General features: G+C 36.2%; 1 protein-coding gene across 4 annotated transcripts in view; it reads right to left on the reverse strand.

Moving 5' to 3' along the window:
* Positions 1-565: 565 nt before the first annotated feature.
* Positions 566-27,760, reverse strand: part of LOC139134655 (alpha-2-macroglobulin-like) — a 154,517-nt gene continuing 127,322 nt past the window's right edge. For 2 of the 4 annotated variants that reach the window (XM_070701614.1, XM_070701612.1), the window contains exons 20-30: positions 23,247-23,423; positions 22,945-23,026; positions 21,357-21,516; positions 20,956-21,030; positions 20,250-20,406; positions 18,860-19,092; positions 13,929-14,141; positions 13,335-13,477; positions 8,233-8,395; positions 8,003-8,105; positions 6,474-7,453 (exon numbers count right to left, since the gene is read on the reverse strand). In XM_070701614.1, the coding sequence (XP_070557715.1) occupies positions 7,419-7,453; positions 8,003-8,105; positions 8,233-8,395; positions 13,335-13,477; positions 13,929-14,141; positions 18,860-19,092; positions 20,250-20,406; positions 20,956-21,030; positions 21,357-21,516; positions 22,945-23,026; positions 23,247-23,423 (1,541 nt within the window). In that variant the 3' untranslated portion in view covers positions 6,474-7,418. Of the gene's footprint in view, positions 664-5,080; positions 5,194-6,473; positions 7,454-8,002; positions 8,106-8,232; positions 8,396-13,334; positions 13,478-13,928; positions 14,142-18,859; positions 19,093-20,249; positions 20,407-20,955; positions 21,031-21,356; positions 21,517-22,944; positions 23,027-23,246; positions 23,424-27,760 lie in introns of those variants that run through there. The other 2 variants (XM_070701613.1, XM_070701615.1) reach the window with 2 other exon arrangements.

Below are 27,760 nucleotides of genomic sequence, written 5' to 3' on the forward strand. Positions count from 1 at the left end.
TTGGTAGCGAGATTCGATGCAACTAGAAGTCTGCAGGGAGTCAGTATGTTGCCGTAAAGTGACACAGTTTCGAATAGAAATCCGAAACACATATCGCTGCAGTTCCAGATTTGACAGCAGTTGACATCACAGAGTTGTTTACATTCCGCAATCGTCCGTGTATCTCCGAATTTTCCCTCGTTTTTGCAGTTTTCTAACAGTCGGAATATTTTCTGTGCGAGGAGTGCTCCATGATTCGGTAAAGTATGTATGTTAACTACTGAAATGTTGTTGTTTGAAAACTGTGAACGGCCAAATTTACAAGGACAGCGTTCAGCTTTGTGTAAATGCATGTCTACCCATAGACCCTCGAGAAAAACTTTTTCGAGGGTCTATGGTCTACCTTACCGCTTCTGACTCCACTCATATGGATTGAAAAAATAGACACAGTGGTGTATAAATAGTTTGATAACTATGTCTCTGTAGTTTTCCTATGATGTGTTTTTGAATCCAAGTTGTTTTTCATTTCTCTCTTGCAGGTACACTTTGTAACACCCATTTATCACCTGAATGTCAGCCAAAGCACTGGACAGGTTTGCCTTGCTTTTCTAGCCGCAGCTAAATGGGTTGCTACCGGAACCATTGAACAGCTACTGAACGCCCTGTATTCACTTCTCATCAGACCTGAAGAGGAAAATGCATTCGATCACGAAGTGTTGAACAAGTATCATCATTATGATTGGAATACAAACAGTTAGCTCAGCAAAGCGCCTCAAAGGCTAAGTAATTCGCTAGGACGGTTATATATGTCGCTTATCACTATCGCCAAATCAGTGGCTTCAAGTGAGATTTAGGATAGCACAATGTTATATACAATCAGAAATCGATGATATAAATTGGTTTCATCTTCTGTTTGAGGTATTTTGATTCTGTTTAGCCTCACTAGCTTACTGACACCACCTTAGCCAATGTCAAAACTGTGGTATTTCATAGACAAAACCGATCCACCAATGATTTCTCCCAAGATTTCATTCCTTCAGGAGACACCAGTTTGTATAAGTAACTGGTGAACGGGATTTGAAATCGACTTCAGAGATGAATGTGTTAAAATCATACCAGTTGATCTACCTTGCTCTTGGCAAGAAGTACAATTGACACATTTCGTAGTAAAATGTAAATGTACTGAAATTCAGACGACGTAAATAGTATCACTGACATAAAGAAATCTAGAGAATAGTTATTATCTGAAATGCATTGAAGTGTTAGACTCTGCTGCTCTGCGAGGTGTGGACGTTAGAAACGTCAGAGAGGTCATCAAGAAGTTTGAAATAAAAAATTATACAATAGATCTTATTCGAAGATACAATGTCGCCAACATATTAATCATGAATATTGTAGCAGTTTCGTTGCAATTTCGAATAATTTTCTAAAGGCTAGGGTCATTCTGCGTAGCACTGTAGAGTTGATATAGTACAAACTTACTGGAACTTTTCAACGTTAAGTTAGTAGACTGCAAGATAACAACTTTTAAGGAGTCTTTTCATTATTTCTCACGGTCTTCATTTCCCTTTCGACTTATTTCGTTTCATGATTCGAATTTCTTTTCCTCATGTTTTACACATTTATAAAGGATTCACAAAATATCGTAGTCTTATATTCGTGTTGAAAGTCATAGTATATGTTAAAACTTTGTTTTTGCGAACATAACGCTCTGAAAATCGAGCACAACGCAATAATATGAGTTCAGTTCATTTATAGTTGATGCGCGATTGTTTTGCACTCTTACATGACCTGGAATTTCATTTTACACAAGAAAATAAATTTGAATTTATTACAATCGAAAGACTGTGGGTGTCTGTCTGCTATATAATTTAAATTAAGGAGTATACGTGAGACATTACCAATGAACACCGCATATGTACATTTTGGGATTTTAAAAATATCTAATTATTCTGTAAAATGAGTAAAATTTCTACTTCTTTCTAAGGTGAACCCTATGTTGAAGACAAAGTAATTGCCATGCAAACACTACACATTGAATACGAAAGCGTTGTAGGTTTCAGTGCGTGTTATTAGACGTTATATGGTCTACCTCCATGATAAACAGAAATTGGTAAAATTGACGAAAACATGATGTTCCTTTGGCAAGGACAAGGTAAAATCATAACCCAAAAATGGTGATGTCTATTGAAGTGCCGTGCAAAAATGCTGAAACATGAATCTTCAAATTATTCCGGAACGTTTCTAAGTAGAAACATTGATTTCCGATTTAGAAGACTGCTGCAACTTGAATATAGATTTACCATCAACTGAAATGTGTCCCGCGTGACATTTTGATATTCCAAACTGATTACTACATACCGTCCTATTTTATCCCATGAACTCGTGATGTTTAGTCAGGGCGCCTAGTTGTCTGTGGTCAGGGCGATCGGTTGTAGAACTAATAAAGGGGATTTAGTTGGCATGGCAATTAACAGATAAAGAGTGACTATCTCCTTGAAATTTTATACGTAGTTGAAGAGGGTAGCTATAGGCACACATTGACACAGTTGACTTGTGCAATAAAATGTTTAATAAATAATGTTTATGTACCTTATATACCTCGTGGTAAGGTGTGTGTCCACGATCTTATATAGGTCCGAGAACGTTTATGTTTCGCGTTACTGGGCTCAAAGCAAGTGTTGTGGCTGTAATCACGGTCACTCCACAAATGTGGAGTCACCGTGCACTAATGAATCTAACGAAAATTCATAACAATTGAATGCCTACGTCAGCATTTTTACAATGCAGAGTTTGTGGGGCGTTGCCATATATGAAAAGGGCACGTGGGTTCAGAATCGCTAACCTTTTGAATGTAAGTGAGTGGGTTCAGAAATCGCTGACCACGTGAAGGATGCAGTATGTGGGTTCAGAAATCGCTAACCACTTGAATAATTCAGTGAGTGGGTTCAGAAATCGGCAAACCGAATGTGGATGACTGGTGGAAAAATTCGGTCAGTGGTGTAAGTAAACGGATGTTATTTTGGCATGCATTACGCGCCATACCATACCACTTAGAAACATAAAGACAATTACTATAGTGAGAGCTTTAGTCAAATTTTAAACTTTATTCGGCCTCCCTAAATGTGTCCAGTCCGATCAAGGCTCCATTTTTATGTCTGGAATATTTCAACAAGTAATGGATCAGCTAGGCATTAGACAGTATAGATCATCCGCCTATCACCCAGAAAGTCAGAGTGCTCTTGAGCGATTTCATCAAACCTTAAAAATATGATTAGGACCTACTGTTTTGACACAGAGAAGCAGCGGGAAGAAGGAATTCATTTTCTGCTCTTTTCTGTCAGAGAGTCAATTCAAGAGTCTCTTGGTTTTAGCCCATTTGAGCTTGTATTTGTACATACAGTCCGTGGCCTAATAAAGCTTTTCAAAGAGAAATTCCTATCGGACGATAATGATTGTCTGTAATTGAATATTTTACAAAACTCTCTAAAGCATATGAGTTTGCCAGAGAAAACCTTAAGTCATCGCAGCAGTCGATGAAATCCAAATACGATAAAAAAACACCTCAAAACGGAAGTTTGAACCAGGTCAAAAGTTTGTTGTTCTTCTTCCGGTTCCTGGCAAACCACTCCCTGCTCGTTACATTGGGCCATATCTAATTGATAAGAAATTGAGCGATTTAAATTACATCGCAATAACACCTGACAGGCGAAAAAAAAAGTTATGCCACATAAATATGCTTGAGTCATATTTTGATAGGGCTAATCCTACTATAGCACTGTCTGTCAGTGCAGTTTGTTCAAATATTATGAAAATAGCGATACTGAAACTGACTTGTGTGAAATTACTCTAAATTCAAAGCTGGGCTCGGTCAAACTTCAGAATTCAGTAATCCTGGAGAATCTAGAGTCTACAAAGTTAGCACACCTCCTGCCGTCACAACAATAACAGGTGAAAGAACTGATTCATGAGTATAAACACCTGTTCAAAAACGGTCCAAAGAAGACAAACTTCATGTTATTTCCTTGTCTTTTTCTTAAAGTGGCACTCCCACTTGGTAACATTTTAAAACTCATTTTTGTAATGCCAACGGTCGATATTTGACGTGGCGACTACGCACGGATCGCAAGATATCGATAAAAACATGTCCTCAAAAAAGTAAAAGGTTGAATCCGGTGGCCCACCTAAATTCAGCTTCCGAAGTCGAACGTTCGGCACTGGGGGCCATTGTCAACTAAGGTATGTAGTATGAGTTGACGCTGACGCTGCTGTACCACTCGCGTCTGTGATCGGTAATGCCCCATGGGAGAAGGCCGAGTCTTAGTGACTTGGCGGAAAAACGAAAAACAATTTTGCTGATTCCACCGGAATTCACATAGGTGACTAGTACAGTTACGTGCGATTGTTACATAGCGGCCGCTGCATGGTATGCATAGACGCATACCACGCGGAGAACAAACATAACTTTGTGGCAGACGACAAAATGTAGTCATCAGAGGCGGATAACATTTTACACGTAAAAACTGATATTTATGTGGTATTGGTTAAAAATATAATACAAGTGATTGAGAACAATGAAAACTACAAAAGCTGAGGAGAAGTTTTTAAAAAACTTACCTGAGGTAAAGGCGTAATGCTGTATATAAAGTCTTTGCAGTGGGTGGTAAATTAATTGCGTCGTTCGAACTAATCGTCAATCAGCACAACAAAAAAACCTTCGGGGGATTTCGGGTCAAAATCAGAAACGATCGTGAAACTTCGGGACATGAAAAATACGCTCGGGGAGTGACATATTTTTATCGATAACTCGCGATCCGCGCGCAGTCGCCACTTAAATATCGACCATCGGCATTAAAAACATGTGTTTTTAAAAAATGTTACCAAGTGGGAGTGCCTCTTTAAGGGTCTCATTTTGTTTGTATCTCCCTTGTTTTTTATGTGACTTGTTCTGTGACTGTATTTTTTTGTAATTGTAGTTTTGTGTGGTAAGTTTTGTTTTTGAACCAGTGAATGGGACTAGATTCCGTAGGCTTTTCCCAATAAATAAATTAGTAAATAAATAAAAAGGAAACATATATTTACTCTCCATTCTCATTGATTCTGTACTACACAACTGAGGGATCTATACACACAACGTTTGCTGGCACTTCGTATCGGGTACACTCGTTTATCTTCAACTCATCCTCTGCAATCTTCCATCTCCAAGAATATCTCCTGACAATGACAGTGCACTCAGTATCATCTTCTTCATCGGGATTCATTCTTACTGAACCTATGGGACTATCTTGTATTGCTTTTAAAGCATCACAGCGAAATTTGCCTAAGATTTCCAACATAATCATTTTTGATCAGTGTGCAAACTGTAATTTCAGTGTAACTGACCTAATTTCAGCCTGACACTGTATTGTCAACAGGGATGATAAAGACCATGATCTCCATCGGTCTACAACACTTTCATTGCCTCCTGGAAAGTTGGACCTTTGTAGTAGCACATTTATATGTAAAACAGTTAAACAGCAAGTACCATATTTATTTAATGTATGAAACCAATCAAAATTCATCAATAGTTCCTATTTTATGTCATTTTATGTCTTCTAATTAAAGTTTCATTCCTTTCAAAAGTGATGTCAACGGCTACATCAGCACTTAAAGGAGATCTTAAAAGATTAAAATAAAAACTTTTAGATCGTGACCATAACCTCTACACGAAAAGCGCACTTGTCGTCACCAACTTAGAAAGTCACTTTACAATTTTGTGTGTGTATCTAAAATAATTACCATCCGTACATATATTTGGAAGTCATAGGAATGGCATTTATTAAAATGCTCCTTTTATATTATAGGGTTATTTCCAAAATACTGGGATTTATGTCCGAGTACATCGTGCAGCGGAGGTATTGTCCGTCTCGGACAGTACCGAAGCGTACGATGTACGAGGAAATAAATTCCGGTATTTTGGGAATAACCTTATTATTATACACCTTTTTAGCCCAATTTTACCTCGAAAATTCAAAATTACAGCTTTTTGAGAATGCTCGTCCCGCACTGCACTGAGCGATTGCGAGCAAACTGAGAACGTGTTCAGCGCATCCTCTAAGCGCACAGAACGAAATTTTCCAACCCGCGCAGCGCAGTGTACCTGATATAAATTGTAGGTCAGCAGCATAATTTCACTCAAATTCACAGGTTTTTGATTCATCACTACTAGCGTTGTGAAGTACTGAATGCTAAGAAGTATATATTTTTGTGAAAAATGTAAAATTTTATCTTCCTTTTCCCCGTGTTAACGTGGTGTTTTGAGGTCAACGTTCAAATAGCGGCCAATAACACCTAAAGTTATCGTACTCCGCGTCAAAGTTATTGGACTCCTCGCCCTCTGATACCGAAACTTACTGTGCGACGAAACTCCATAGGTTACAGACGCAGGTGTATGATAATATTTGTTCTGTGACAAATACAACGCACTCTGGTAATCATAAATGTACAGTATACTGTTATGTCCGGATTTATGCACAATTTTATTTTCATGTATGTATACATGTGTATGGGTATTCATTGACACTGAAACTTAACCACTTGCAAGATAGAATACAATGACTGATTTACAACAGAATAAAGATGTATTCTTCTGAATTAATGGAGATGACAGTTTAAGATAAAGAAACTACCAGGTATATTACTTGCTCATGGAAACAAACTTCAAACATAAACTATCTACTAGTACTGACAACTAGGGATAAAAGTACATCCTGCAAACATTCAAATATTTTTGGATATAAACAGGAGAAATGTCAATATTGTTATCCATTTAATTATCCGTAAATAATCATTAATTCTGACACGAAATGGCTTTATTTGATATCATTATTTTGAAGATATTGAATTGTGAAGTTGAACATTCTTAACGCAATTTTATGGTTATACATTATAGGAGAACTGTAAATTGAATTTGAGAACTTTGACATTGAAAGATGAAATGTTGAGATCTTACATGCTTCTCTTTAGAATGTCTTTCTCCTCGACTCAAACTACAAATGTTGCGAATGAGACAGAACAATCGCAGAACTAAAAAAAACCCTCGAAAACAGAAATGATACTATATTTGCAGAACTTTTGATCAAATTAAGTTTTTCTTCTTATTGACAGAATGACAATATATGCTTGCAAAACATGCAAAAAATGTATTGTTTAATGCTGCATAAAGTGATGCGACAACTTATTATCCGACTACATCAACAAAAATGTGATAAATACAACATTTCATTTTAATAATTTGCACAGATAATAAACGGGTGAGTGCTCAGTGACAGGAAGAGATTACAGATATTTAGGATAGAAAAGAACACTACCATATGGTTGAGAAAAAGAAAGTTTGAAATATGGATGACAATTTACCATCGATCGATTTTCTCAACTTCAATATTTAGATACACCCTCTCCTAACAGGTGTTGTACGTCTCAATTGAAGATGTATCTGTCAAACAAAAGAATTTGAAGAGTTTTTTGTTTGTAAAATTGAGCATGCAATCATAGTCATTGTGTCATAAAACTATTCGTTTGTCAAGATAGACGAGCTCTGATGGCTATACATTTCTCAAAGTGGTAATTTTCTTGAAGGCTTACAAGAATGAGTGATGAAGTGGGTGGCAATATGGCAGGTTTTAACCTTTAACCCAAATTACCTGGATACACGTCTGCACTCATCATTGAAACAAATAGGATTAGGTCATTCCCAAACAAAAGTACCTGTTTGTTTGAACGTTTTGTGCAACACTGTCGGACTTTTACGGGAGTAGTGAAATTAGTACTTAGTCATCACTGATGTTGTTTATGTAAGGGAATTTCAAGAAATCTGACCACATGGTTCAGGAGTAATCACAGGCACAAAAAACGAAACATTTTCCAGGCTTTCTCTCAGCAGCACACGGCCAATGCGGTACACACATGATGCAATAATTTTGCAAAACAACAACAATCATCACCAGCACTATCAAAATTCAGTAGGAAAATGGTTGTCTCATACCTTTGTCGTAGTAGTCGTAGACGGACACCCAGCCAGGCTTGGCATCTTCAACCTTGAACTTGTGTTTAATGATAAACTGGACACACATCATTTCATGGCTGATCTGTAGATAGGAAAATTTACAGAAATCTTAGCAGAAATCTTCACTTAGCTGATTTATGTGCAACAACTAAGAGTTGGAAACCCAACTGTACACTATACGACTAGGTTTGGTTACGTCTATCACCTACCTCGTCAAAATAGAAAATGACTTTGTTTTTGTCGACTTCAAATCTGGCGATTTGGGGAAAATATCTTAATGCAGCTCTCAAGTCATCTTTATCGGGATAGTAACCAGATACCATCTTGACTTCTATCACAGCCATATTGGAGGAATCATCTTCACCCAAGTACCTGTAAACATTAGAAATAAATTTACTTGTGTGAACACTCAGCAGATATGAAGTATGTATTTAGGGACTGATCAGTTTCTTCAGCCCGGGCAGGGGCCGTGGATTCATAGTGGTCAACCTGTTTTGACTTTGGTGATTCAGTGGGTCACCATGTCTTTGAAATGCCCAATAGGGGGTCATTGTGTTTTTGAATTTCGACACGCGCTCATACTTGCCTAAAATGAATCGTGCCAGTCACAAATTTCATCATTCAGTTGCACTTTTGGCGCGCTCTTCGGGCGTGTAACTTTAATAATAGTAAGACTTATTTTTCATAGCCCCCTTCTAGCGAGAAACTTTAATATGTCAAACAAATATATATCAGAGATATCTGTATGTTTAAATTTTTTGGCGCGCCCTTTGGGCACGTCGCTTAAAATATCAAACATATTTTTCAGCATGCCCTTCAGCCGCATGACTTTCATATATCAGACATATATATCAGAGATAGCTGGATGTTTAATATTTTGGCGCGCTTTTCGGATGCGGTAATTTAATATATAAGAGATATATGTCAGAAATATCTTGAAAGTCTGTTTTATCATTATTATTATTTTTATTGTTTATTTCGGATAAAAAGTAATCCATAGCAGGTAAGAAAAAAACACTACAAGTTAAAATAGTCTGTGGCACCAAACATTGCACATCAAATTATTTGAAAAAATTGACATGGACAGTAAAGAGGACACAATCGCATTACTACTAGAGAGATGCAATTTGACTAGAAAAGTGTGCGACTTGTTCCTAAGAATTTAATCAAAGGTTAAAACATGGAGATTAAAAAGTAATAGAGTATTGCTTTGAACATGACTATATTGAAAACCTGTTAGTTTACGAAATATCTGAGAATATGCTCTCCTAGTGTTATTAAACATTTTCATATAAAAAAATAACACCAAAAATAAGAACTGTACGGAATATCACAAAATACAGAACATAAATGACACTTAACCGACAAAGAAGCAAATTTAAAATCACGAATGACAGCGTTACCTCTAGTGTATAAATATCAAGTCTGAGCCTGAATATCTTCATTATCTTTAAGGTCACAAGGTTTTAAATGACCAAGGTATTTGTAAACATTAATATAAATCAGTAGTCTACCATTTAGATAAATTGGAACTGGTTTGAGTTTCCGAACACTAGATTGAATTAGTATACACACTGTCATTTTCTCATTAAAATATCGAGTTTGTACTGCCATAATGACCACAACAATTGACTTACATTTGCTGACCGTAAGCACCAGTAGAAAAAACTACTATATCGTCAGAGTAAATTAAATGGTTCACCCTGTAATCGCCAAGAAGTCATCCGAATGAAAGCATTGAAAGATTTCTACTGAGATCATCTAACTACACTGTGAAAAATATCGGTGATGAAGTTCCGCCCTGCTTAACCCGGTTTTAGACAGGAACGGTGCAGATAACCTAACATTTAGCAACACAATCTTGAAATTGTATAAATAGAACAGAATTTTAATTAAGTAAGCCTTGACTCCCCTTGACATCAATTTCTGAAAAAGAACATCGTGACGAACGTAATCAAACGCTGTTGAAGCGTCCATAAATGTTGCAAAAACAGGTGTGTTGTGATATTTATAATATACTCAGAATGTCCTTCAATACAAAAATAGCCATATCAGTACCATGTTCCGGTTTAATCCAAACTGATGGTTCGTAGTAGAAAGGCAATCCATAGAGCGATTTAACCAAACCCTCTCCAACAATATAGAGCGGTTGTTGCAATAGCAACGGGGTGATAATTAGACTTGTCAGAAATATCGCCACCTGGGTTTTTGGGTATAGGAACTAAAACAGTCGTCATTATTTGCCTTGTGACAAACCATGAATAAGAATGGCCGTAAAACAAAGAGACAAAAGAACACACACTCGAGACGGTGCATATTTTAGATGTTCAGGGGTGATCTCACCAATACCAGATGATGCATCTGTTTTCAGATTTGTGATCAAATCACTAATTTCATCATGTTGCACAAGCATATCCTGACAGAACTGAATGTTAATGTGTAAAATCTACACCAGTTTTTGTCAACATATTCTTATAATGATTTCTCCACATATTCACAGCTTGCGCATTAGCTCAAACAAAGGCCCGGATTTAGGAGACCCATGATCTCTCCAGAACAAAAAAGATCACTTCGGGCTTTATCGTGACTATCTTTAACTAATGTATTCCAACCTGGGACAGAATAATTATTGAAACACGCAGTTTTCGATATAGACCTTTCTGCTGCAGACTTTAAAGCAGATACAATGTCATTATGGAACATATCAATATAATCGAAATGGACAGAACAGTTAGGATCTGTGCAAGTTTATCACACAATGAATTATAACGTGAAAGATGGATGGGAGTTGACTTGTTCAAACAGGGCCTACAAGCATTGTTCTTAGGCTTTGAACTTATCCTTGGTAGCAAGTCAGTTTTAAACGTACATGTTAATGGGAAATGATCAGAGGAAATGAAATCATAATTAACAGTGACAGAATCAAGAATGCTATTTGCTGCTCTTGTACAAATAATAACAATCTATTATAATAGGCGAAACACCATTCAGGTTTTTACACCAAAGTATACTAACACCCCAAATTTGGAGAGAAAGTATGGTTTCACAAATACCCCTGAAGGCCATGTTTCAGGACGAAGTATGCCTTCAAAGGAGTTGTCTCTAACATCAACTTTAAAAGACAAATAAGTATCAAAACGAGTTTTAAGTTTTCAACCTCCTTTAAAAGTGACAGGGCCACATTTAGTTTTGCAAAGTCTACTAAAATCATTATGAAATCTGCAGTTCATATGAAAAGCATGACAAGTTACTGATACTCTTCTGTTTTCTCTATGAGAATTTAGTATTAGGAAGCAACATGCACTATATTTCACAATCACGTTTTTCTTACATCTGTTCTATCTGGTTATACATAGGAAGTGTTGAATCGAATACATTCAAAGCTCATTCAAAAACTGTATTCAAACTTTAGAATTAACACTTTTAAGTTCCTATATTACAACTGACATGAGAACATTTTCATTGAAACACAGAATGACTGAATGTTAAATATATATATATATATATATATATATATATATAATATATATATATATAATATATATATATATTTCACAAATAAGTATCAAAACGAGTTTTAAGTTTTCAACCTCCTTTAAACGTGACAGGGCCACATTTAGTTTTGCAAAGTCTACTAAAATCATTATGAAATCTGCAGTTCATATGAAAAGCATGACAAGTTACTGATACTCTTCTGTTTTCTCTATGAGAATTTAGTATTAGGAAGCAACATGCACTATATTTCACAATCACGTTTTTCTTACATCTGTTCTATCTGGTTATACATAGGAAGTGTTGAATCGAATACATTCAAAGCTCATTCAAAAACTGTATTCAAACTTTAGAATTAACACTTTTAAGTTCCTATATTACAACTGACATGAGAACATTTTCATTGAAACACAGAATGACTGAATGTTAAATATATATATATATATATATATATATATATATATATATATATATATATATATATATATATATATATATATATATATATATATCACCAAATGCCATTGATAACAATAGGTTTGGACCAAAATCATGGTAGTGAAAGGATTCTAAAGGAATTCAGTCATCTGTATCTGATGTTGCAAATCACTGATATTCACAGAGCACTCACACTACCGACGTTTAGTGAATTAACATCGTAAACATGGATGACACGTCTCTTTCACTTTATACAGATGAATGCAAATTTTGACTTTGGCGTCCAATTTAATTTACAATGAAGAGATGCAAATAAAGTACTTGCATCAGTGGTAATAGCATGTTTTTTGTAATGTGAGAAAACATACTGTCGTGGTAGGAAAGGGTTAAAATTCAGTTTGACGAATTAAAATGGATGGCATTAAATGGGAGAAAATTGGTTTGAGATGACCTGTTATTAGTTCAAATTTTTTCCATATCTCACATTGAGACCTAAATCATAGAGAAGCACGTTTGATCCCATTTAGCTCGAACATCAGATTATCAAGTGTATATAAATGGATACTTCTTTTCAGAACTGAACCATAAATTTGGTTGCTAGAAGAGTATACGATTTTTCAAAATTCTTCATCCCTTGCCATTCCATTATTTGATCACATACGACTCTTGCTACACCACTGATTACAATTATATAGAAAATTCCCTCGGTGAAATGATTCTTGGTGCACCCCGGGGATGGCAAAATCATGATACTTTCGAGACGGCCATGGGTGTCCAGTATACACACACGCTGTGGTAAATATTGGTAGGTTATGGGTGCACTCTGATGACTGAGATTTTGGTAAGGGAAAATTGTAAATTATGGTTTGAGATGAACTTTATAATGCAAATGTTTTCCATATATCACGCTGCGCAAACTAAACCACAGAAGAGCATGTTTGACCACGTTAGGTAGAATGCGCCTCGAAAGTGAAAGACTTAAAACTTTTGCTAAAACTTTCATCAAAGAAACTTTCAACCAGTCTCTTACCATATCAACAATAAAAACAACTGGGGGTCACCATGCAAAGTTTGGAAGTAGCAAAACAAATTACCCAACATTTTGCGATATTTTAAATTCAAAATGGCCGCCATCCCGGTGTTAACTCTTTGGGGAAAAAAATGGATTTCCGAAAAAGTAAGACTGTAAAAATTTTTCTTTCTCCAAGAGGTTTAAAATGAGCACCCACATGCGGTAGATTAGAAAAAAATTGAATAAATTTCAGAGTCCAAATATCTGTCCCCGAGGCGCGTTCTACCTTAAACTCAAACATCACATCATCAAGTGCATGTCAATGGAAATGAAAATTCTCTGGGAGAAATGATAACAACTCTACCTCACCTTGCACAGATTGAAAGAGATCGATCACCAGAACAATTTGGCTCTGTCTCCTCTCCCAATACAAATTCACCTGGTGATACCCGGACAACCAAATCAAAACTTGGTGGTGCAGGGGATTCGGGAACGTTGTATTTCACGTTGGCCTGTAGATCAGTAAAAAGTGTGACACTTATTTTCCACAATAAAAGCAATCATTATAAGTATTTATCCAACACAATGCTAAAATGAAGTTGTTAAGCTGAAGGAAGAGATTACCCATAAAAGTTGATTTACTTTGTATAGGATTCAATGAAAATGTAGTGCGACTTAGACTCAAAAATTCATCAGTTTAGTGCTGTCATACACCACACCTTTATGTATGGTGTTATCTCTTTGTATTTCTTTCTTGTAACAGACAAGAAGCATTATCAATTTCACCCCTATTTCCCTCTCTGAAGGCCGAACTTTACCACAGAAAATAACAGAATAGATTCAAACCACGATGATAATTGGGTTAAACCAATGAAGTCATATCGTTCACACCTCAATGAGCAGATTTACACACTCGGACACACAAACTCATACATTACAAGTGCATGGATCAGAAAGTCTTACCTGAATAAGTGCACAACCAAGGCCAGCAGCTTCAACGAACACCGTATCTGGTAAGACTGGAACTTCCGTCCTTTGTAGGACAAGTTTATTGAGACGGTCGACATCAAAACGCTGTACCATGTCAGTAGACTGGAAATCTACATACATGTCAATTCCTTCTTTGTAGATCTGACCAGCATAGACAGCAAGAGCCTGGAGGGCTAGAACAGTATCCTACAAAAGAGGAAAAGCAAATCCACGTTTGCTGATTTTGTTTTCAATCCCATAAGAGTTATAATACACTCAGTAACGGTATATGTCAACACAATATCACTTAATATTTATGTCTATGACCCACTTGGAAATAAATGCCCAGTGTCTGGCATGTTTTCATCAGAAACACATGAATAATAGGCATCCATTTTGTATCATTGAATGAAGTTGAGGCATACGTATTTGACATTTTAGGGACCAGGAGTAGACAACAATTGATGGTAATAAATTGACACATTGAGAGAATTATATCTGGCAATAATTTTTGTACACCAAGTTCAAAGCATCAAGTTGGCCTTTTAATGGCAATGGCTTTCTTTAACTTTCACTTGGCTTGAAGATGTTTAATGTTGCTGATCTCTTCATAAAATATTTCTACGGATTATTACCGTGTAAGATGGTAATTACTGCCAGTTCTTTGCACACACATCCCATCATCTATATGTTTAGCACACTGATATTATTCTGTGCTTGTGCACAAGGAGTATTATATTCTTGGCAGATCTTCTATTCCTATGAACTACCTGATGTGAGCTTACAAGAAAAGTTAAGGTGGAGCTGCACGTTGCCAACACAGTTTTTTTTCAAAAGCAATATCTGTCATCTAAGATGACGAGGAAACTCCCTCATGCTATATATTTTCAAAAAAGGAGAGAATCTAAAAATTAGTATGGTTGCAATAGTTTACTCTAAGGATGAAGGAGTGTATATTTACGGTGAAACCTCTATTTCGGTATCAATGTCAAAAATTAATTTAAGGCAGAAAGTTGATACTATTTTCTCTAATGTAATATTTCACTTGAAACAAGTTAAAAGTATATGAAAACAAGCGACCTAGCGGCCGATATAGCCCCGCTGTGTTTATGTAGAGAATAACTATTTTTGACACATGTTGATGAATAAGGGACCGTCTGAGATTTTCGCAGAAGTTCAAGAAACGAAATTCCTTCGTTTAGATCAAAACCCCCTCCCCTAAACGAAACTTCAAAAGTGCGAAATGTTCATGTCTGCCTAAAAGTACAAATGTTGGATTTTGCTATAGCTACTAAAGATCCGATGTATTCCCCTTGCCACATTATAATTAAAGTAATCGATCAGATTTGAGTACTAACAGGGCATTTTACCGCATAAAAGTTTCATTTTATTTTACTTTCCCTTTTTGCTTGTACTTGGTAGGGGCGGTAAGTAAGCGAGAAACTTTGACAAGGGGGCCAAGGCATGTTCAATCATATTAAAACGACTATGACCAGGTGCATAACAAGTGAGAATAAAGACATCTAGTGGTTAGAGCAGACGCTTATAAATAGCATATTTTAAAAAGTGATACTTTTGTCTTTGTATAATTTGATGAATGAAAGATTTAGAATACAATGTTATTATCGATAAATTGTGTTTGTGGCACAAACGAGATGGAAACAGTTACAAATTTGTTGGCACGAGTGTGAAATTTTTCTTTAATTGAAAATAAACACATGAAAACCTTTGATCACAAAATAAAAGAGCGAAAATGAAGTTCACTAATTGAATGGAGGTCAGACCCCCTCCCCCCCTAAACGAATGAATTTCGCTTTTTGAACTTCTGTGACAATCTGAGACGGTCCCTAAGGTGGAAATCTTTGATAGCTCAATGCAGTGGCCAGAAAAAAGTGGCTAAAACAAGTCATCGTTGATGACACAGTCCCCACTTGTTAATGGGTGCTTTGATTACAGGTCCTCAGAGAGGATAGAGTCCTCTTCATTAGGTCTGTGATAAAAATACTTTTGAATAAATTCGCTTGATACATGTCTGAGTTGTAGTTCAGGACATGAAAAAAATCGTAATAAAATGGCCACATGGTGGCCATATTGGATCGAATCACAAAACAAATCAATGTGCATATGTATGACATAGGTCAAAGTCCTTGTACCAACTTTGATTAAAATCGGTTGAAATATGCCTGAGTTATGGCTTTGTACATGAAAAAATCATAACAAAATGGCCGCACAGCAGCCATATTGGATCGTATCACAAAACAAATTGACATGCATATGTATGACATTGGTCAATCTCCTTGTACCAACTTTGAATAAATTTGCTTGATACATGTCTGAGTTATGGTTCTGGACATGAAAAAACATAATAAAATGGCCACACGGCGGCCATATTGGATTGTATCACAAAACAAGTCAATGTGCATGTGTATGACATAGGTCGATGTCCTTGTACCAAGTTTGAATAAAATTGGTTGACATATGCCTGAGTTATGGCTCTGTACATGAAAAAATCGTAACATAATGGCCGCACGGCGGCCATATTGGATCGTATCACAAAAAGAATTGACGTGCATATCTATGACATTGGTCAATGTCCTTGTACCAACTTTGAATAAAATCAGTTGAAACATGCCTGAATTATGGCTCTGTACATGATAAAATCGTAATAAAATGGCCGCCTGGCAGCCATATTGGATCGTATCACAAAACAAATCGACGTGCATCTGTATGACATATGAAGTAATCCTTGTACCAAGTTTGAATGAAATCGCTTTGGGCATCTCTGAGATATCTGCGTGAACGGTCGGACGCACGGACACACGGACGCACGCACGGACGCACACACGCACGGACATGACCAAACCTATAAGTCCCCCCGGACGGTGTCCGTGGGGACTAATAAGCTGCAAAAATACACATTTGAAGATTTCACCATACTTTGAATATATCACATCGGATCATCCCTAAGAACATGTCAACCAAAGCTATTTGATGAGTAGTTCTTTGAGAATAAGATTTTCTGACCAAAAATGGCAACAATTGCCCCCAAAAATAAAAATTGCAGATATCATCATAATTTCAAAAGATCAAATTTAGTTCATCTATAGCAACCTGTATACCAAATTTCAAAGCTGTTAGACCAGTCGTTTTTGAGAAACACATTTTTTGACCAAAAATGGGAAAATTGGGCCCAAAATTCAACATTGCAGATTTCATCATTATTTCAATAAATATCATTTAGTGCACCTATAGAAACCTGTAAACCAAATTTCAAACCTATCAGATGAGTAGTTTTGGAAATACACATTTAGTGACCTAAAATGGCAAAAGTTGCCCCCAAAATACAAAATTACAGATTTCGTCAGAAATTCAATATATATTACCTTAGCTCATCTGAAGAAACCTGTATACCAAATTTCAAAGCTATCAGACCAGTACTTTTTGAGAAACACATTTTTTGACCAACAATGGCAAAAATTTCCCCAAAATTACAAAACCGCAGATTTCATCATAACTTCAATAAATATCATTGAGGTGATCTTTAGGAACCTGTATACCAAATTGCAAAGCTATCAGATGAGTAGTTTTGGAAATACACATTTTTTGACCAAAAATGGAAAATATTGCCCCAAAGATACAAAATTGCACATTTCATTATGATTTCAATAAATACCATTGAGTTCATCTGTAGGAACCTGTATACCAAATTTCAAAGCTATCAGATGAGTAGTTTTGGAAATACACATTTTTTGACCTAAAATGGCAAAAATTGCCCCAAAAATACAAAATTACAGATTTCAACGGAAATTCAATATGTATTACTTAGTTCATCTATAGAAACCTGTACACCAAATTTCAAAACTATCAGACAGGTACTTTCTGAGAAATACATTTTTTGACCAAACATGGCAAAAACTGCCTTAAAAATGCAAATTTGCATATTTCCGCACAAGTTGAAGAAATCTGAAATAGATCATCCCTAGGGATATATGTACCAAATATCAAAGCTATCTGACTGATTGTTTTTAAGAAGAAGACTTTAAAGATTTTTTTACCAAAAATGACAAAAATTGCCTTAAAAATACAAATATGCATATTTCACCACGATTTGAACAAATCTGACTGAAGTAACCCTAAGTAAACAGCATAACAAATTTCAAAGCAATCCGACAAGTGGTTTCAGAGATTTTTTTCCCAAAAACAGCAAAAAATGCCCCCAAAATACAAATATTGAAGTTTCACCAGGATTTGAAGAAACTTAAGTGAGGTCACCCCAAGTTAACTGCATATAAAATTTCACAGCAATTGGATTTGCGGTTTCAGAGGAGAAGGCAATTGTTGACGGACAACGACGACGACGGACGATGGAAGACGACGGAAAATCAACCTATTTGATAAGCTCTGCGTCGCTGACAGAAGAGCTAAAAAACCGACTAATTTTTTGGATTATCTATCCTCATTCTAAATCGGCATGGGTTGAACGACTGACACTCAAACAAGTGATTAAAAACATGATTTAGAAAAATGAAAATGCCTCTTATTAAAAGTAAGAACTTCATTGCAAAACAAAATAATTATTTTGTTGTACAGCATTTAAAAAATATAATGTAAAAATTCTAGAAAATTTGACCCAGCAAGAGTGGAATATTTTGGAAATCTTGAAATTGGGAGAAAAGAGAAGCCGTGATACCGGTTGATTTGCACACATTTGCATAAATCAAGACTTCTTTATCAAGCAACTTACGACTACTTGACAAGCTAAAAGGTGAACGCAAACAATATTTTACTTTCGGGTTGCCAAATTAATGAAAATTGTATTAATGTTTCCAAAAAGCCATTTGGAGCAAAATACGTGTTGTTGGGTGCAGTGCCCACTTAAATGCTTCAATTGATAGTAAAATATCACGATTTCCTATGTCACAAACCTGAGTTGAAGAGAAACCACCATATGCATTTCTCTGTTTAGTTAACCACGTCACTGTAGGTTGAACTCTTCCGATAACATCTCCGTCAACCTCAACATCAACAAGCTGTGCTAGAAGAGCATATGATGTCATTTCAACATTAGATGATGAGGACTGGTGGTACTGTCGCCACCACCAGGGTCGGTCATCCTCCTCATCTTGTTTTTGCTCTTCACCCCAATACACTGAGCCTTCTGAAAAGGACAATGGCAAACTATTAAGTGAAGCCAATTATATAAAAAATGCTTAAACTTTTGCTCAAGGGAACTTTCAACCCTTCTTTTTCAAATTCAACGATAACAGAGGTAACCATGCAGCTGAAGAAAAAACTTAACATTTACTGAAACCGACACTGAAATAGACACCATCCCTGTGTCAATTTGACGGAGAAAATTAAATTTTTGATTTTCACAAAATAAGACAAGGAAGCTTCGTTTTACTCAAAGAACTCAAAAATGTGCCCCCATAAGCGGTAGAGCAGAAGAGTATTGAAAGGATACACCATTAATGGCATCATGCTTCAAGTTTAATATGTGAATATAATACCAAAAATATCAACAAATTAATTCTAATTTTTTTACTACAATTACACAGCTTTGTGATTAGAAAACTGTGACAGTGATAGTAGTACGGCCATTTAATTCGGTGATGAGGCTGTATTAATTGACAATCTGTTGGGGTCATTTGCATTCTTCAGATTTATTGAAGGAAACTTGTAAGATGTTGTTTGACATCTTGAGCAAAACATGAAGTTAAAGCCCCAGTAGCTGTAACTCTTGGAATTTGTTTACCTGAAAAACGCTTCTATTTTCTCAGATTTATTTAAATTCTACAAATTTAAAGGATATAGTCTTTTACTACTTAAAAATTTGACAAATACACATAAATTTTAACCGTCAATTTGATTTCCCGCCATTTTTAAAAACTGGTAATGTTACATAAAACAAAGCATATGATGTCCAAATGGAAAACAATCAGCACTATGCATTATATTGGACTACTCTGTTGTTTCTGTGAAGATTCCAATGCATATATGCACGACGTACAGTGTTTTGCTCTATTTGCATGAGGGCGCCGTTTTACGTTTGAGCAAATGTTTTTCATCTTTCTTGCTCTAAATTGCACATGAAGTCCCAGTCGACAGTTTATTATACTTGTATAATCACCCCTTAATGAGTACATCCTGTTTTAGTTTGGAAGTAAAATCACAAAAATTATCCTAAAAGATACAGCTATATTGGGTCTTTAAAGAGTAAAAATATAAGTACTGTGATTACAGAATTTTGCCAGGTTCATTGAACCAGTTAGAATTCACAAAAACAGGCAAGGTATATCAGCTGTTTATGCTTACCAGATCTGATGGCAATGTTCTTGAGTATCTCCAACATGTCCTTCCTGTATCTATTTGCCAGGGAAAGAGCATAGGAGACTATGGCAGTGGTGTATGGGGCAGGGATGTTGTCCGTTTTGCGTATCAAACAAACATGAGCTCTCCGTACACTTATGTCCTTGGACAGCAAGACAATAAATAGAAAATTACTTTGGTGGAAAATGAAGTGAGCATTCTTAGTTATAAACTAAATTTAAATTGTACCTCAAAGATCAGATTATCTTCGTGAAAAGGTTATCTTTTCAATGGAAAAATAATGATCTAGGAGTAAGGGAGAAAATCACCAGCCATTTCTTGAAGCAAAATTATGTCGGCCTGGTGTTTACGTGTTTGACTCCCAAATAGCGAAATTATTCCCAAATAGCGAAGTTATTAACCAAACTCTTTACAATTTCATCAAACGACTAGCTGTTTTGCTAGTCATTTCGCCATATGGCTGGCCTGGGACTTCTTACTCTTTCTGTAAGTCACTCAAATGGCTAAGTACAACACAATAATCTACATTTTTACTTTACTTTATTCATCAGTGCCCCTAGCACAGTTTTTGCAGAGGTACACAACAAAGGTAAGCTAGTCTCTAACAGTAAATTTGATGCAGGTCGAAAGTTGTATAAAAATTGTACACAAAGTCTGAATAACGTACAAATACCAAGCAAGATACACTTACATCTTCTGGAATGCCTGCTTCCAACAATGTAATCAGAACAAACGCTGTAAGAGATGTTTCATCCGATACTCCACCCTGTATGTAAGTATCATGAGTATCACAATCAGAAGAGATGTATTGGCAAGAAAAGGTACACAAAACAGGAAAATAGGCAGAGTCTGTCAAAATTTCCTTTGGCAGTAATCAGTGTCGCATGCACAATCCTGTATTTAATGATGAATTATAAGCTCAATGAGCTTTCATGGCTACTGCATTGTTATGCAAACAACTTCTTGTCAAGAAAATGCCACAAGTCAAATATTTGTTAAAAACAGTTGCAATGACAGTAGTACCATAGCAATGTTTCTGAACAATGACGTATAATAAATTTGGGAAAATGATCAATTCTAAATGTACGACACCTTTAATCGTTTGTTGTGAACACTTCCGCGCTTGATGAAGCAGCCAGTTTCTGGATTCTGTTGCTTCTTAAGCCAATCGATGCTTAGAGCAAGGTCTTCCCCATCAATAGTAATGAACTTTTCAGATTGAGCGAACGACTTCACTACGAATGCCGTTAGCCTATGAAAACATAATTATATAAATGGAGAAAAATGAAACATCATTGGCAGATAATATCATATAGGCAGAGCCCTTGCTTTCGCGCCAGGGGTTAAAATTAAAAACTGTATTCATGATAAGTAAAAGTAAAGGATACAATAGAATTAATTGTTACTTGCTACATACGTTTTTACGACCACTATGGTCAGTTTACCCTCTGATGAAAACAGTTCACACACGTACACGATGTTAGACCCTGCAGGTATAGATTTTCTGTTTAATGTGTAAAAATGTTGGACATAAAGTGGCAATTTTTACCATGACAATAACCTCTTGTGTTTAACAAGGGACATATTGTGCCATCATTATCATTGCAATAGTAACTGCACTGCTTAACTGCCAATTGCAAGATGAAATGTAGTGTCCCGTCTAAAACCTAGCAAATTTTGCATCAAGTTATTGCACAGAGGGCGCTCCTCTGAAACACCAACACCAAAACATAACGTCCGTTTCTGATTATAGTCTGCATACCTGATAAAGTCAGACATCCTCATTTGTTCCCTTTGCGAACTGATCTTTTTCTGACGGTTTTTACAATTCGATCAAAGTCGGTAAGGTACGCGCCGTATTATGAATAGTTCTCAGAGCATCAGAATGTTATTAAAGTGTTATCAAAGTGAATTTTGACAGGCAAAATCAAAATCAGAAAGTGTCTATCTGGTAGACAGCTACCTTAATCACCCGTTAGGAAAAGCAGGAAGATTATTTCTTTTGAATCTAAGATCAGGTGCCGCCAGCTGGTAAATTTCATGAATTTCTCAAAATCGTCACAAAACATGTTTTGAAGGCTGATATACCGATTTTTCTTATTTTTGACCCTGACCTAAAATTTGGAGGGGAAAGTAAGAGCTGTTCGTAACTGCCCTCCCACTGGTATACACTGAAAATGTGCCCGCCCACAGAATTTTGATGCCCACTGCCCTCCGGTATATACAGTCTGCCCACTCCCCACTCCCCACAACAATTTGAGCTTCCCGCTGCCCTCTCCTCAGTACTGAAATTCCCCATCGCCGACTAGATGCCCACTAGGCAACCAAGATCAACACAAAACCATGCGAGCAGTTAGCAGTATACATTGGAGCATTGCTCTCCTCTAAGTTAGGCGGTTAATTTCTCCTCAAGTTCTATTAAGCACGCTGCTTTCCCCTCCCTCTACGTATTTTCCGGTGCCCACTGTCAAAAAATTTCTCCCCGCCCATTGAAAGTAATGAAATTTCTTCTCCGCCAACAGTAAATGTTGATATTTTCTCCCCGCCAGCCGATTAGTTTCGAAATTTTCCAACCCGCTAAAAACTTCACACGAAGAGCTTTTAGCTCGAACAGCTAAGTTGGCGGCACCTGTAAGATGCTTTATATGAATATGCTGCCTGTAAGTGTTTTAATGCTCACCATGTACTGCCTTCTCGGTCTCTCTTACCAAATGCACTGTATGAGCCATCGTTATGTCGGTATCTCAATTCTCGCTGATAACCTGTAAAGCAAAAGATGACATACCAGTTGCAACCAATTACATCAATGCACATTGCTTTTAATCCTATCAAACAGCAGCTGAAGAATGAAAGTTATTTTCAAATTATTGGGTTAAAACAATATCTAATAGTTAAATCTGACATAAAAGACGTTGTTGGTAGTTTTGTGTTGTCATGGTTGAAAAGCAAAAATATCCTTGTAAACCAATTACGCAAACATACCTCTTTTAATATTTGCCAAGGCCCTCTCCTCAATCTCTGCAGTGACCTGGTCAGTTTGTGTCAAGTATTGTAAAACAAAGATATTCGGAGTTAAAGATACCATATTCTGTTCTCCACATCCATGTGGAACTGTCAGCAATCTATCCAAACCTGACAGAGTGGGTCCCATTATGTCACCTGTAGCAAGAGAAACAAGAATCTGTCATGTTTCCCTACTTTACAAGATAAATAAATATAGTTTTTATATGTCCATGTTGGTAATTCGGTTACATCTTCGATCGGGTTTAAAATCAAAATGCAGACAATCAAACATCTACGTTCATGTCTCTTTTAGTTCAATACCTACTATCACTTGCGAGTTCAACTCCTTTTGTTAAAATCAGAATGAAAATTTTGCTTGCATGATGCAGATAATAATAATAATAATAATAATAATAATAATAATAATAATAATAATAATAATAATAATAATAATAATTTAATAATTTAAAAATACTTATAATTATCATAATGCGAATAATAATAATAGGTCAGATTTTCACGAAAATTTTAGTTAGGGCTATTTTTGGTAGAAGCGAACAAAAAAGATGTCCATTTTATTGCCCAATGTTTCCATGGCAACCATTTTTGGGCTCAAAATATCATTTTTGTCAAATGTCGTTGAAAATGGCAGAGAATGCAACAACTATTTCGAAAGAGTTTCTTGATGGGTTGTGATAAGCAAAAGTGATCTTTATACTCATGCAGCCTGTTTCCATGACAACATTTGGTGGCAAGATATTTTATTTTTTCAAAAAGCACCACCAAAAAGGTTTGATCACTCCAATTATTTAACAATAAGGCCATCAAGGGTTTAAATATTCAAATTGAATATGTGTTATGTCACTTGTTTCCCTGGCAATCACTTTGAACTTCTAAATGCTTGCCAATGGAAGCAGATGCCACGAAAATGGAAATTACATTGATTTTTCTCCACCCTAGAAGTGCTTATTGTTAAAGTTTCAGAACTTCCTGTTAACTTTCAGTAATTGGTAAAAATCATAAAATATGCAAATTAGTATAAGCTGATATGGTCATCCAAGTGGCTGAAATGGTTGTGAGAAGCGCGTGTAGAATAGCATTTTATACTGTTCTGCAAGGCTGCATTCACCCCCCCCCCTCCAGGGGTGTCTGTGAATTTAGACTCAGTGTACAATTTTTCTTTTAAGTGTCAATATCAACATCTCCTCCTTAAAATTTTTGGACGTGCTTACCTATGAGACATTCCTTTGAGACACGGATATTAGGTTGTACCTCATTCATCAGGGTCACATGACACAAAATATGCATTAGTCAACATACTTTATATTTACTTCATGATGGATCTGTCTCAAACAGATCGTTTATTAAATACACGTATTGTACTATTATAAAGCTCCAATTTCTATGGCCTTCAAATAAGAATTTGGGAAGAGTTCAACTATAAGACATAGCTTAGCCTACTGGTATACCTTATACGTGGGAAGCAATATGACACAAAACACAATGGTTGACATAGATTACATATTTAGTGCGTGATGGATGTGTATCAAATTAAGATCTATTGAGTGTAATACATTTAGTACAATATGTGTTTTTGAAGCTTAACAAGTCATCGTTGATGACACAGTCCCAACTTGTTAATGGGTACTTTGATTACGAGTCCGTGCAGAGGAGATAGATCCTTGTTCAATGATTGGGTCTGTGATTAAGAATGAGTCCCATGGTGGTGAAAACGTAAAACCAATGTGGACTGCCACCCTAATTACAAGAGGTCATTTAATAAGCCACTAATTGATTGACACAATGTTGATGAACATTTTTGCATTCTATTATAATACTGACAGATTATCACCTGTATAGCATTTTATAAATGATACTGCTAAGTGACAATGAATTGTATTACAGCACTGTGAGATCAACATCTATACCAAGTTTCATCAAATTTGATGAAGTATTTCTGGACACACCACTCTAATTAGGAAAGTTCATTAATTATGTAAATAAAACATTTATTGACATGAAACTGCCAAGTGTCTTTATTCATTGTTGCAGCAAGGTGAGCTCAACATCTGTACCAAGTTTCATGAAATTTGATGAATAATTTCTTGACATATCAGCCTAATTACAAATATTCATTGGGCCTTAGTTAGTGACCACTATCTATCTGACTTATAGATTGATATATGGCGGGTGCCACAAGTGGGGCAGGATGCGCTTACTATTTTCGAAACACCTGACATCACTTCTTGGTCTTCTGGCCAGACGTCCATATATCTTTCTTTCATGAATATGACTTTGTTTGTGTACCGTCTATTTACTGTTTGTTCTGTGCTGTTTTGTGTCTATGTTTACAACTATTGTCTTGCGAATTCTGACCTACTGTCATTGGATTATGGATTGGTATGATTGCGATTATTTTATTCATCAAATATGCAAATCAGCAGTACATTAACATGGTACTTTTATATATCTTTGCATGTCATAACACTCTTGGAAGATAAACATCTGTACCACGTATCATCAAATTGATGCGGCATTTCTAGACATATAACACTAATTATGAAAATTCATCAAATATGCAAATTAGCAATCAATTGATATTATACTGCTTAAAGTGTCTATGCCAAAACATTATTTTTTAAAAAGTTTCCTCCGGGGTTGTTTTGTCACATTATGCATTGTATCGATGTGAGATTTGAAAATGTGCTACATTTCTATTTCTGAAAAAGCTGCATGAAAAGAACGTTTTCAACAGCAGATTCTTTTTTCGTGATCACGCAGCCTGGAAATGTTACTCGGTTGATCTCCGGCATTGTTCGGCACTGGTCGGTTACCTATATTGACAGTAATACTAATACTCGCCGTTCAGTCACGATGCCGCTTGAAATGATGGTTAGTTTCCATTGGGTGCGTGCTCATCAGGCATCGCGTGATTGTCACTTCGGAAGATATATAAATTCATAAAAGGTCTGACAAACTGCGGCCAAATATATTGAGTAGCCATACGCGGTGACCCGCGTCGATCAGCGTAATTGTCGGTACCACGGTCCCTCTAGCAGTTGACTAGATGGATGTCTACGTGAGTTTCAGCAAATTAAACAAACCAGTTGAATTCGTGCAAGCTTAGCATTATCTCCACACCGCTAATGTACAACCGCCCACAGGATTGTGAATCGCCCTACGGTCTTCCCACATTTCCCGCGTTCAATTGAAACTAAACAGGAGCGACGAGTTGAGCGCTTATGAGGTGACAACTCAAACTCGACAGTGGAGAAATAGTACCGAGTGAGGTAGTTCAGCGGTATGGTCATTGTGTAAACAGAATGCCTCGCAATTCAGTTCTTTTTAAGGAGAGCTTTAGAGGTGTGAAATACTTTGATAAACCTTCGTTTGAACTTCGGAAAGGCGAAAAAACTCGACCGCCTTGACTTTGGGGTACACACCCACCTGAAACTTTTACTTGCTTATAACTATCTACAGCGCACAACTCTCAATGTCCGACATGGGTAGAACTTACCTCCGAGGCATAGAGATTGATTTTAAAAGCTGATATTTTGGGCATTACATAGACAGTTTAATGTCTTCGCACACTATTAGAATACTTAAAGATCAACATCTGTACAAGGTTTCATTAAATTTGATGCTGTATTTCTTGACATAGGTCAAAAATCAGGAAAATTCATTAAATACGCAAATTAGCTACGTATTTGAATGACACTGATAAATGTTTTCATTTAATCTTAAAGCAATGTGAGCTCAACATTTATACTAAGTTTCATGAAATTTGATGAATTATTTCTTGACATATCACCCTCATTACGAAAATTTATTATATAAAACCATAAAAAAGTGTAGAAAATTATATATTTAAATATGATATACATATATGTAAAGTTGAATATAAGTCTTCATCACTTAAAACACTAATCGTGTAAGAGAAGACTTGAAAGTGCTAAGTAACAAACTAAGTGAATAAGAACAACTACATAAATAATACTTTAATATCCAAGTTACCCTATCTCAACCACAACCATTGCAATGGGATGTTCCCAAGGCTCTGTATTAGGTGCAGTACTATTCACCGTCTACACTTCGTCTCTCAGTAACATCATCCGTCACCATAAGGTCAATTTTCACCTGTATGCAGATGACTCACTGCAACACCAGTGTTTTACTGTAAATTCAAAAACATGACTAAATCTATGCGTAATATGGAAACTACAGTGGCAGAAATCCACAAATGGATGAGTGACAACTTATTGAAGCTCAATTCTGACAAGACAGACGTAATATTCTTGTGATCATCCAGAATTCTTCCAAGCATCAAAATTCCATTTATCCAGTATCGTTAATAACGAAATAGTTTCATCAAAAATTACATGGGGCTATATTGGATAGTAAACTGCATAAGTGTGGAAGACCATGTCAACTAGGTATGCAAAACTGCAAACTAAGTACCCCATCAGAAATATTGGAAGAATTCGGAAGTATTT

Source organism: Ptychodera flava, chromosome 6 (genome assembly GCF_041260155.1).
Source record: "Ptychodera flava strain L36383 chromosome 6, AS_Pfla_20210202, whole genome shotgun sequence".
NCBI classification, from domain to species: domain Eukaryota; kingdom Metazoa; phylum Hemichordata; class Enteropneusta; family Ptychoderidae; genus Ptychodera; species Ptychodera flava.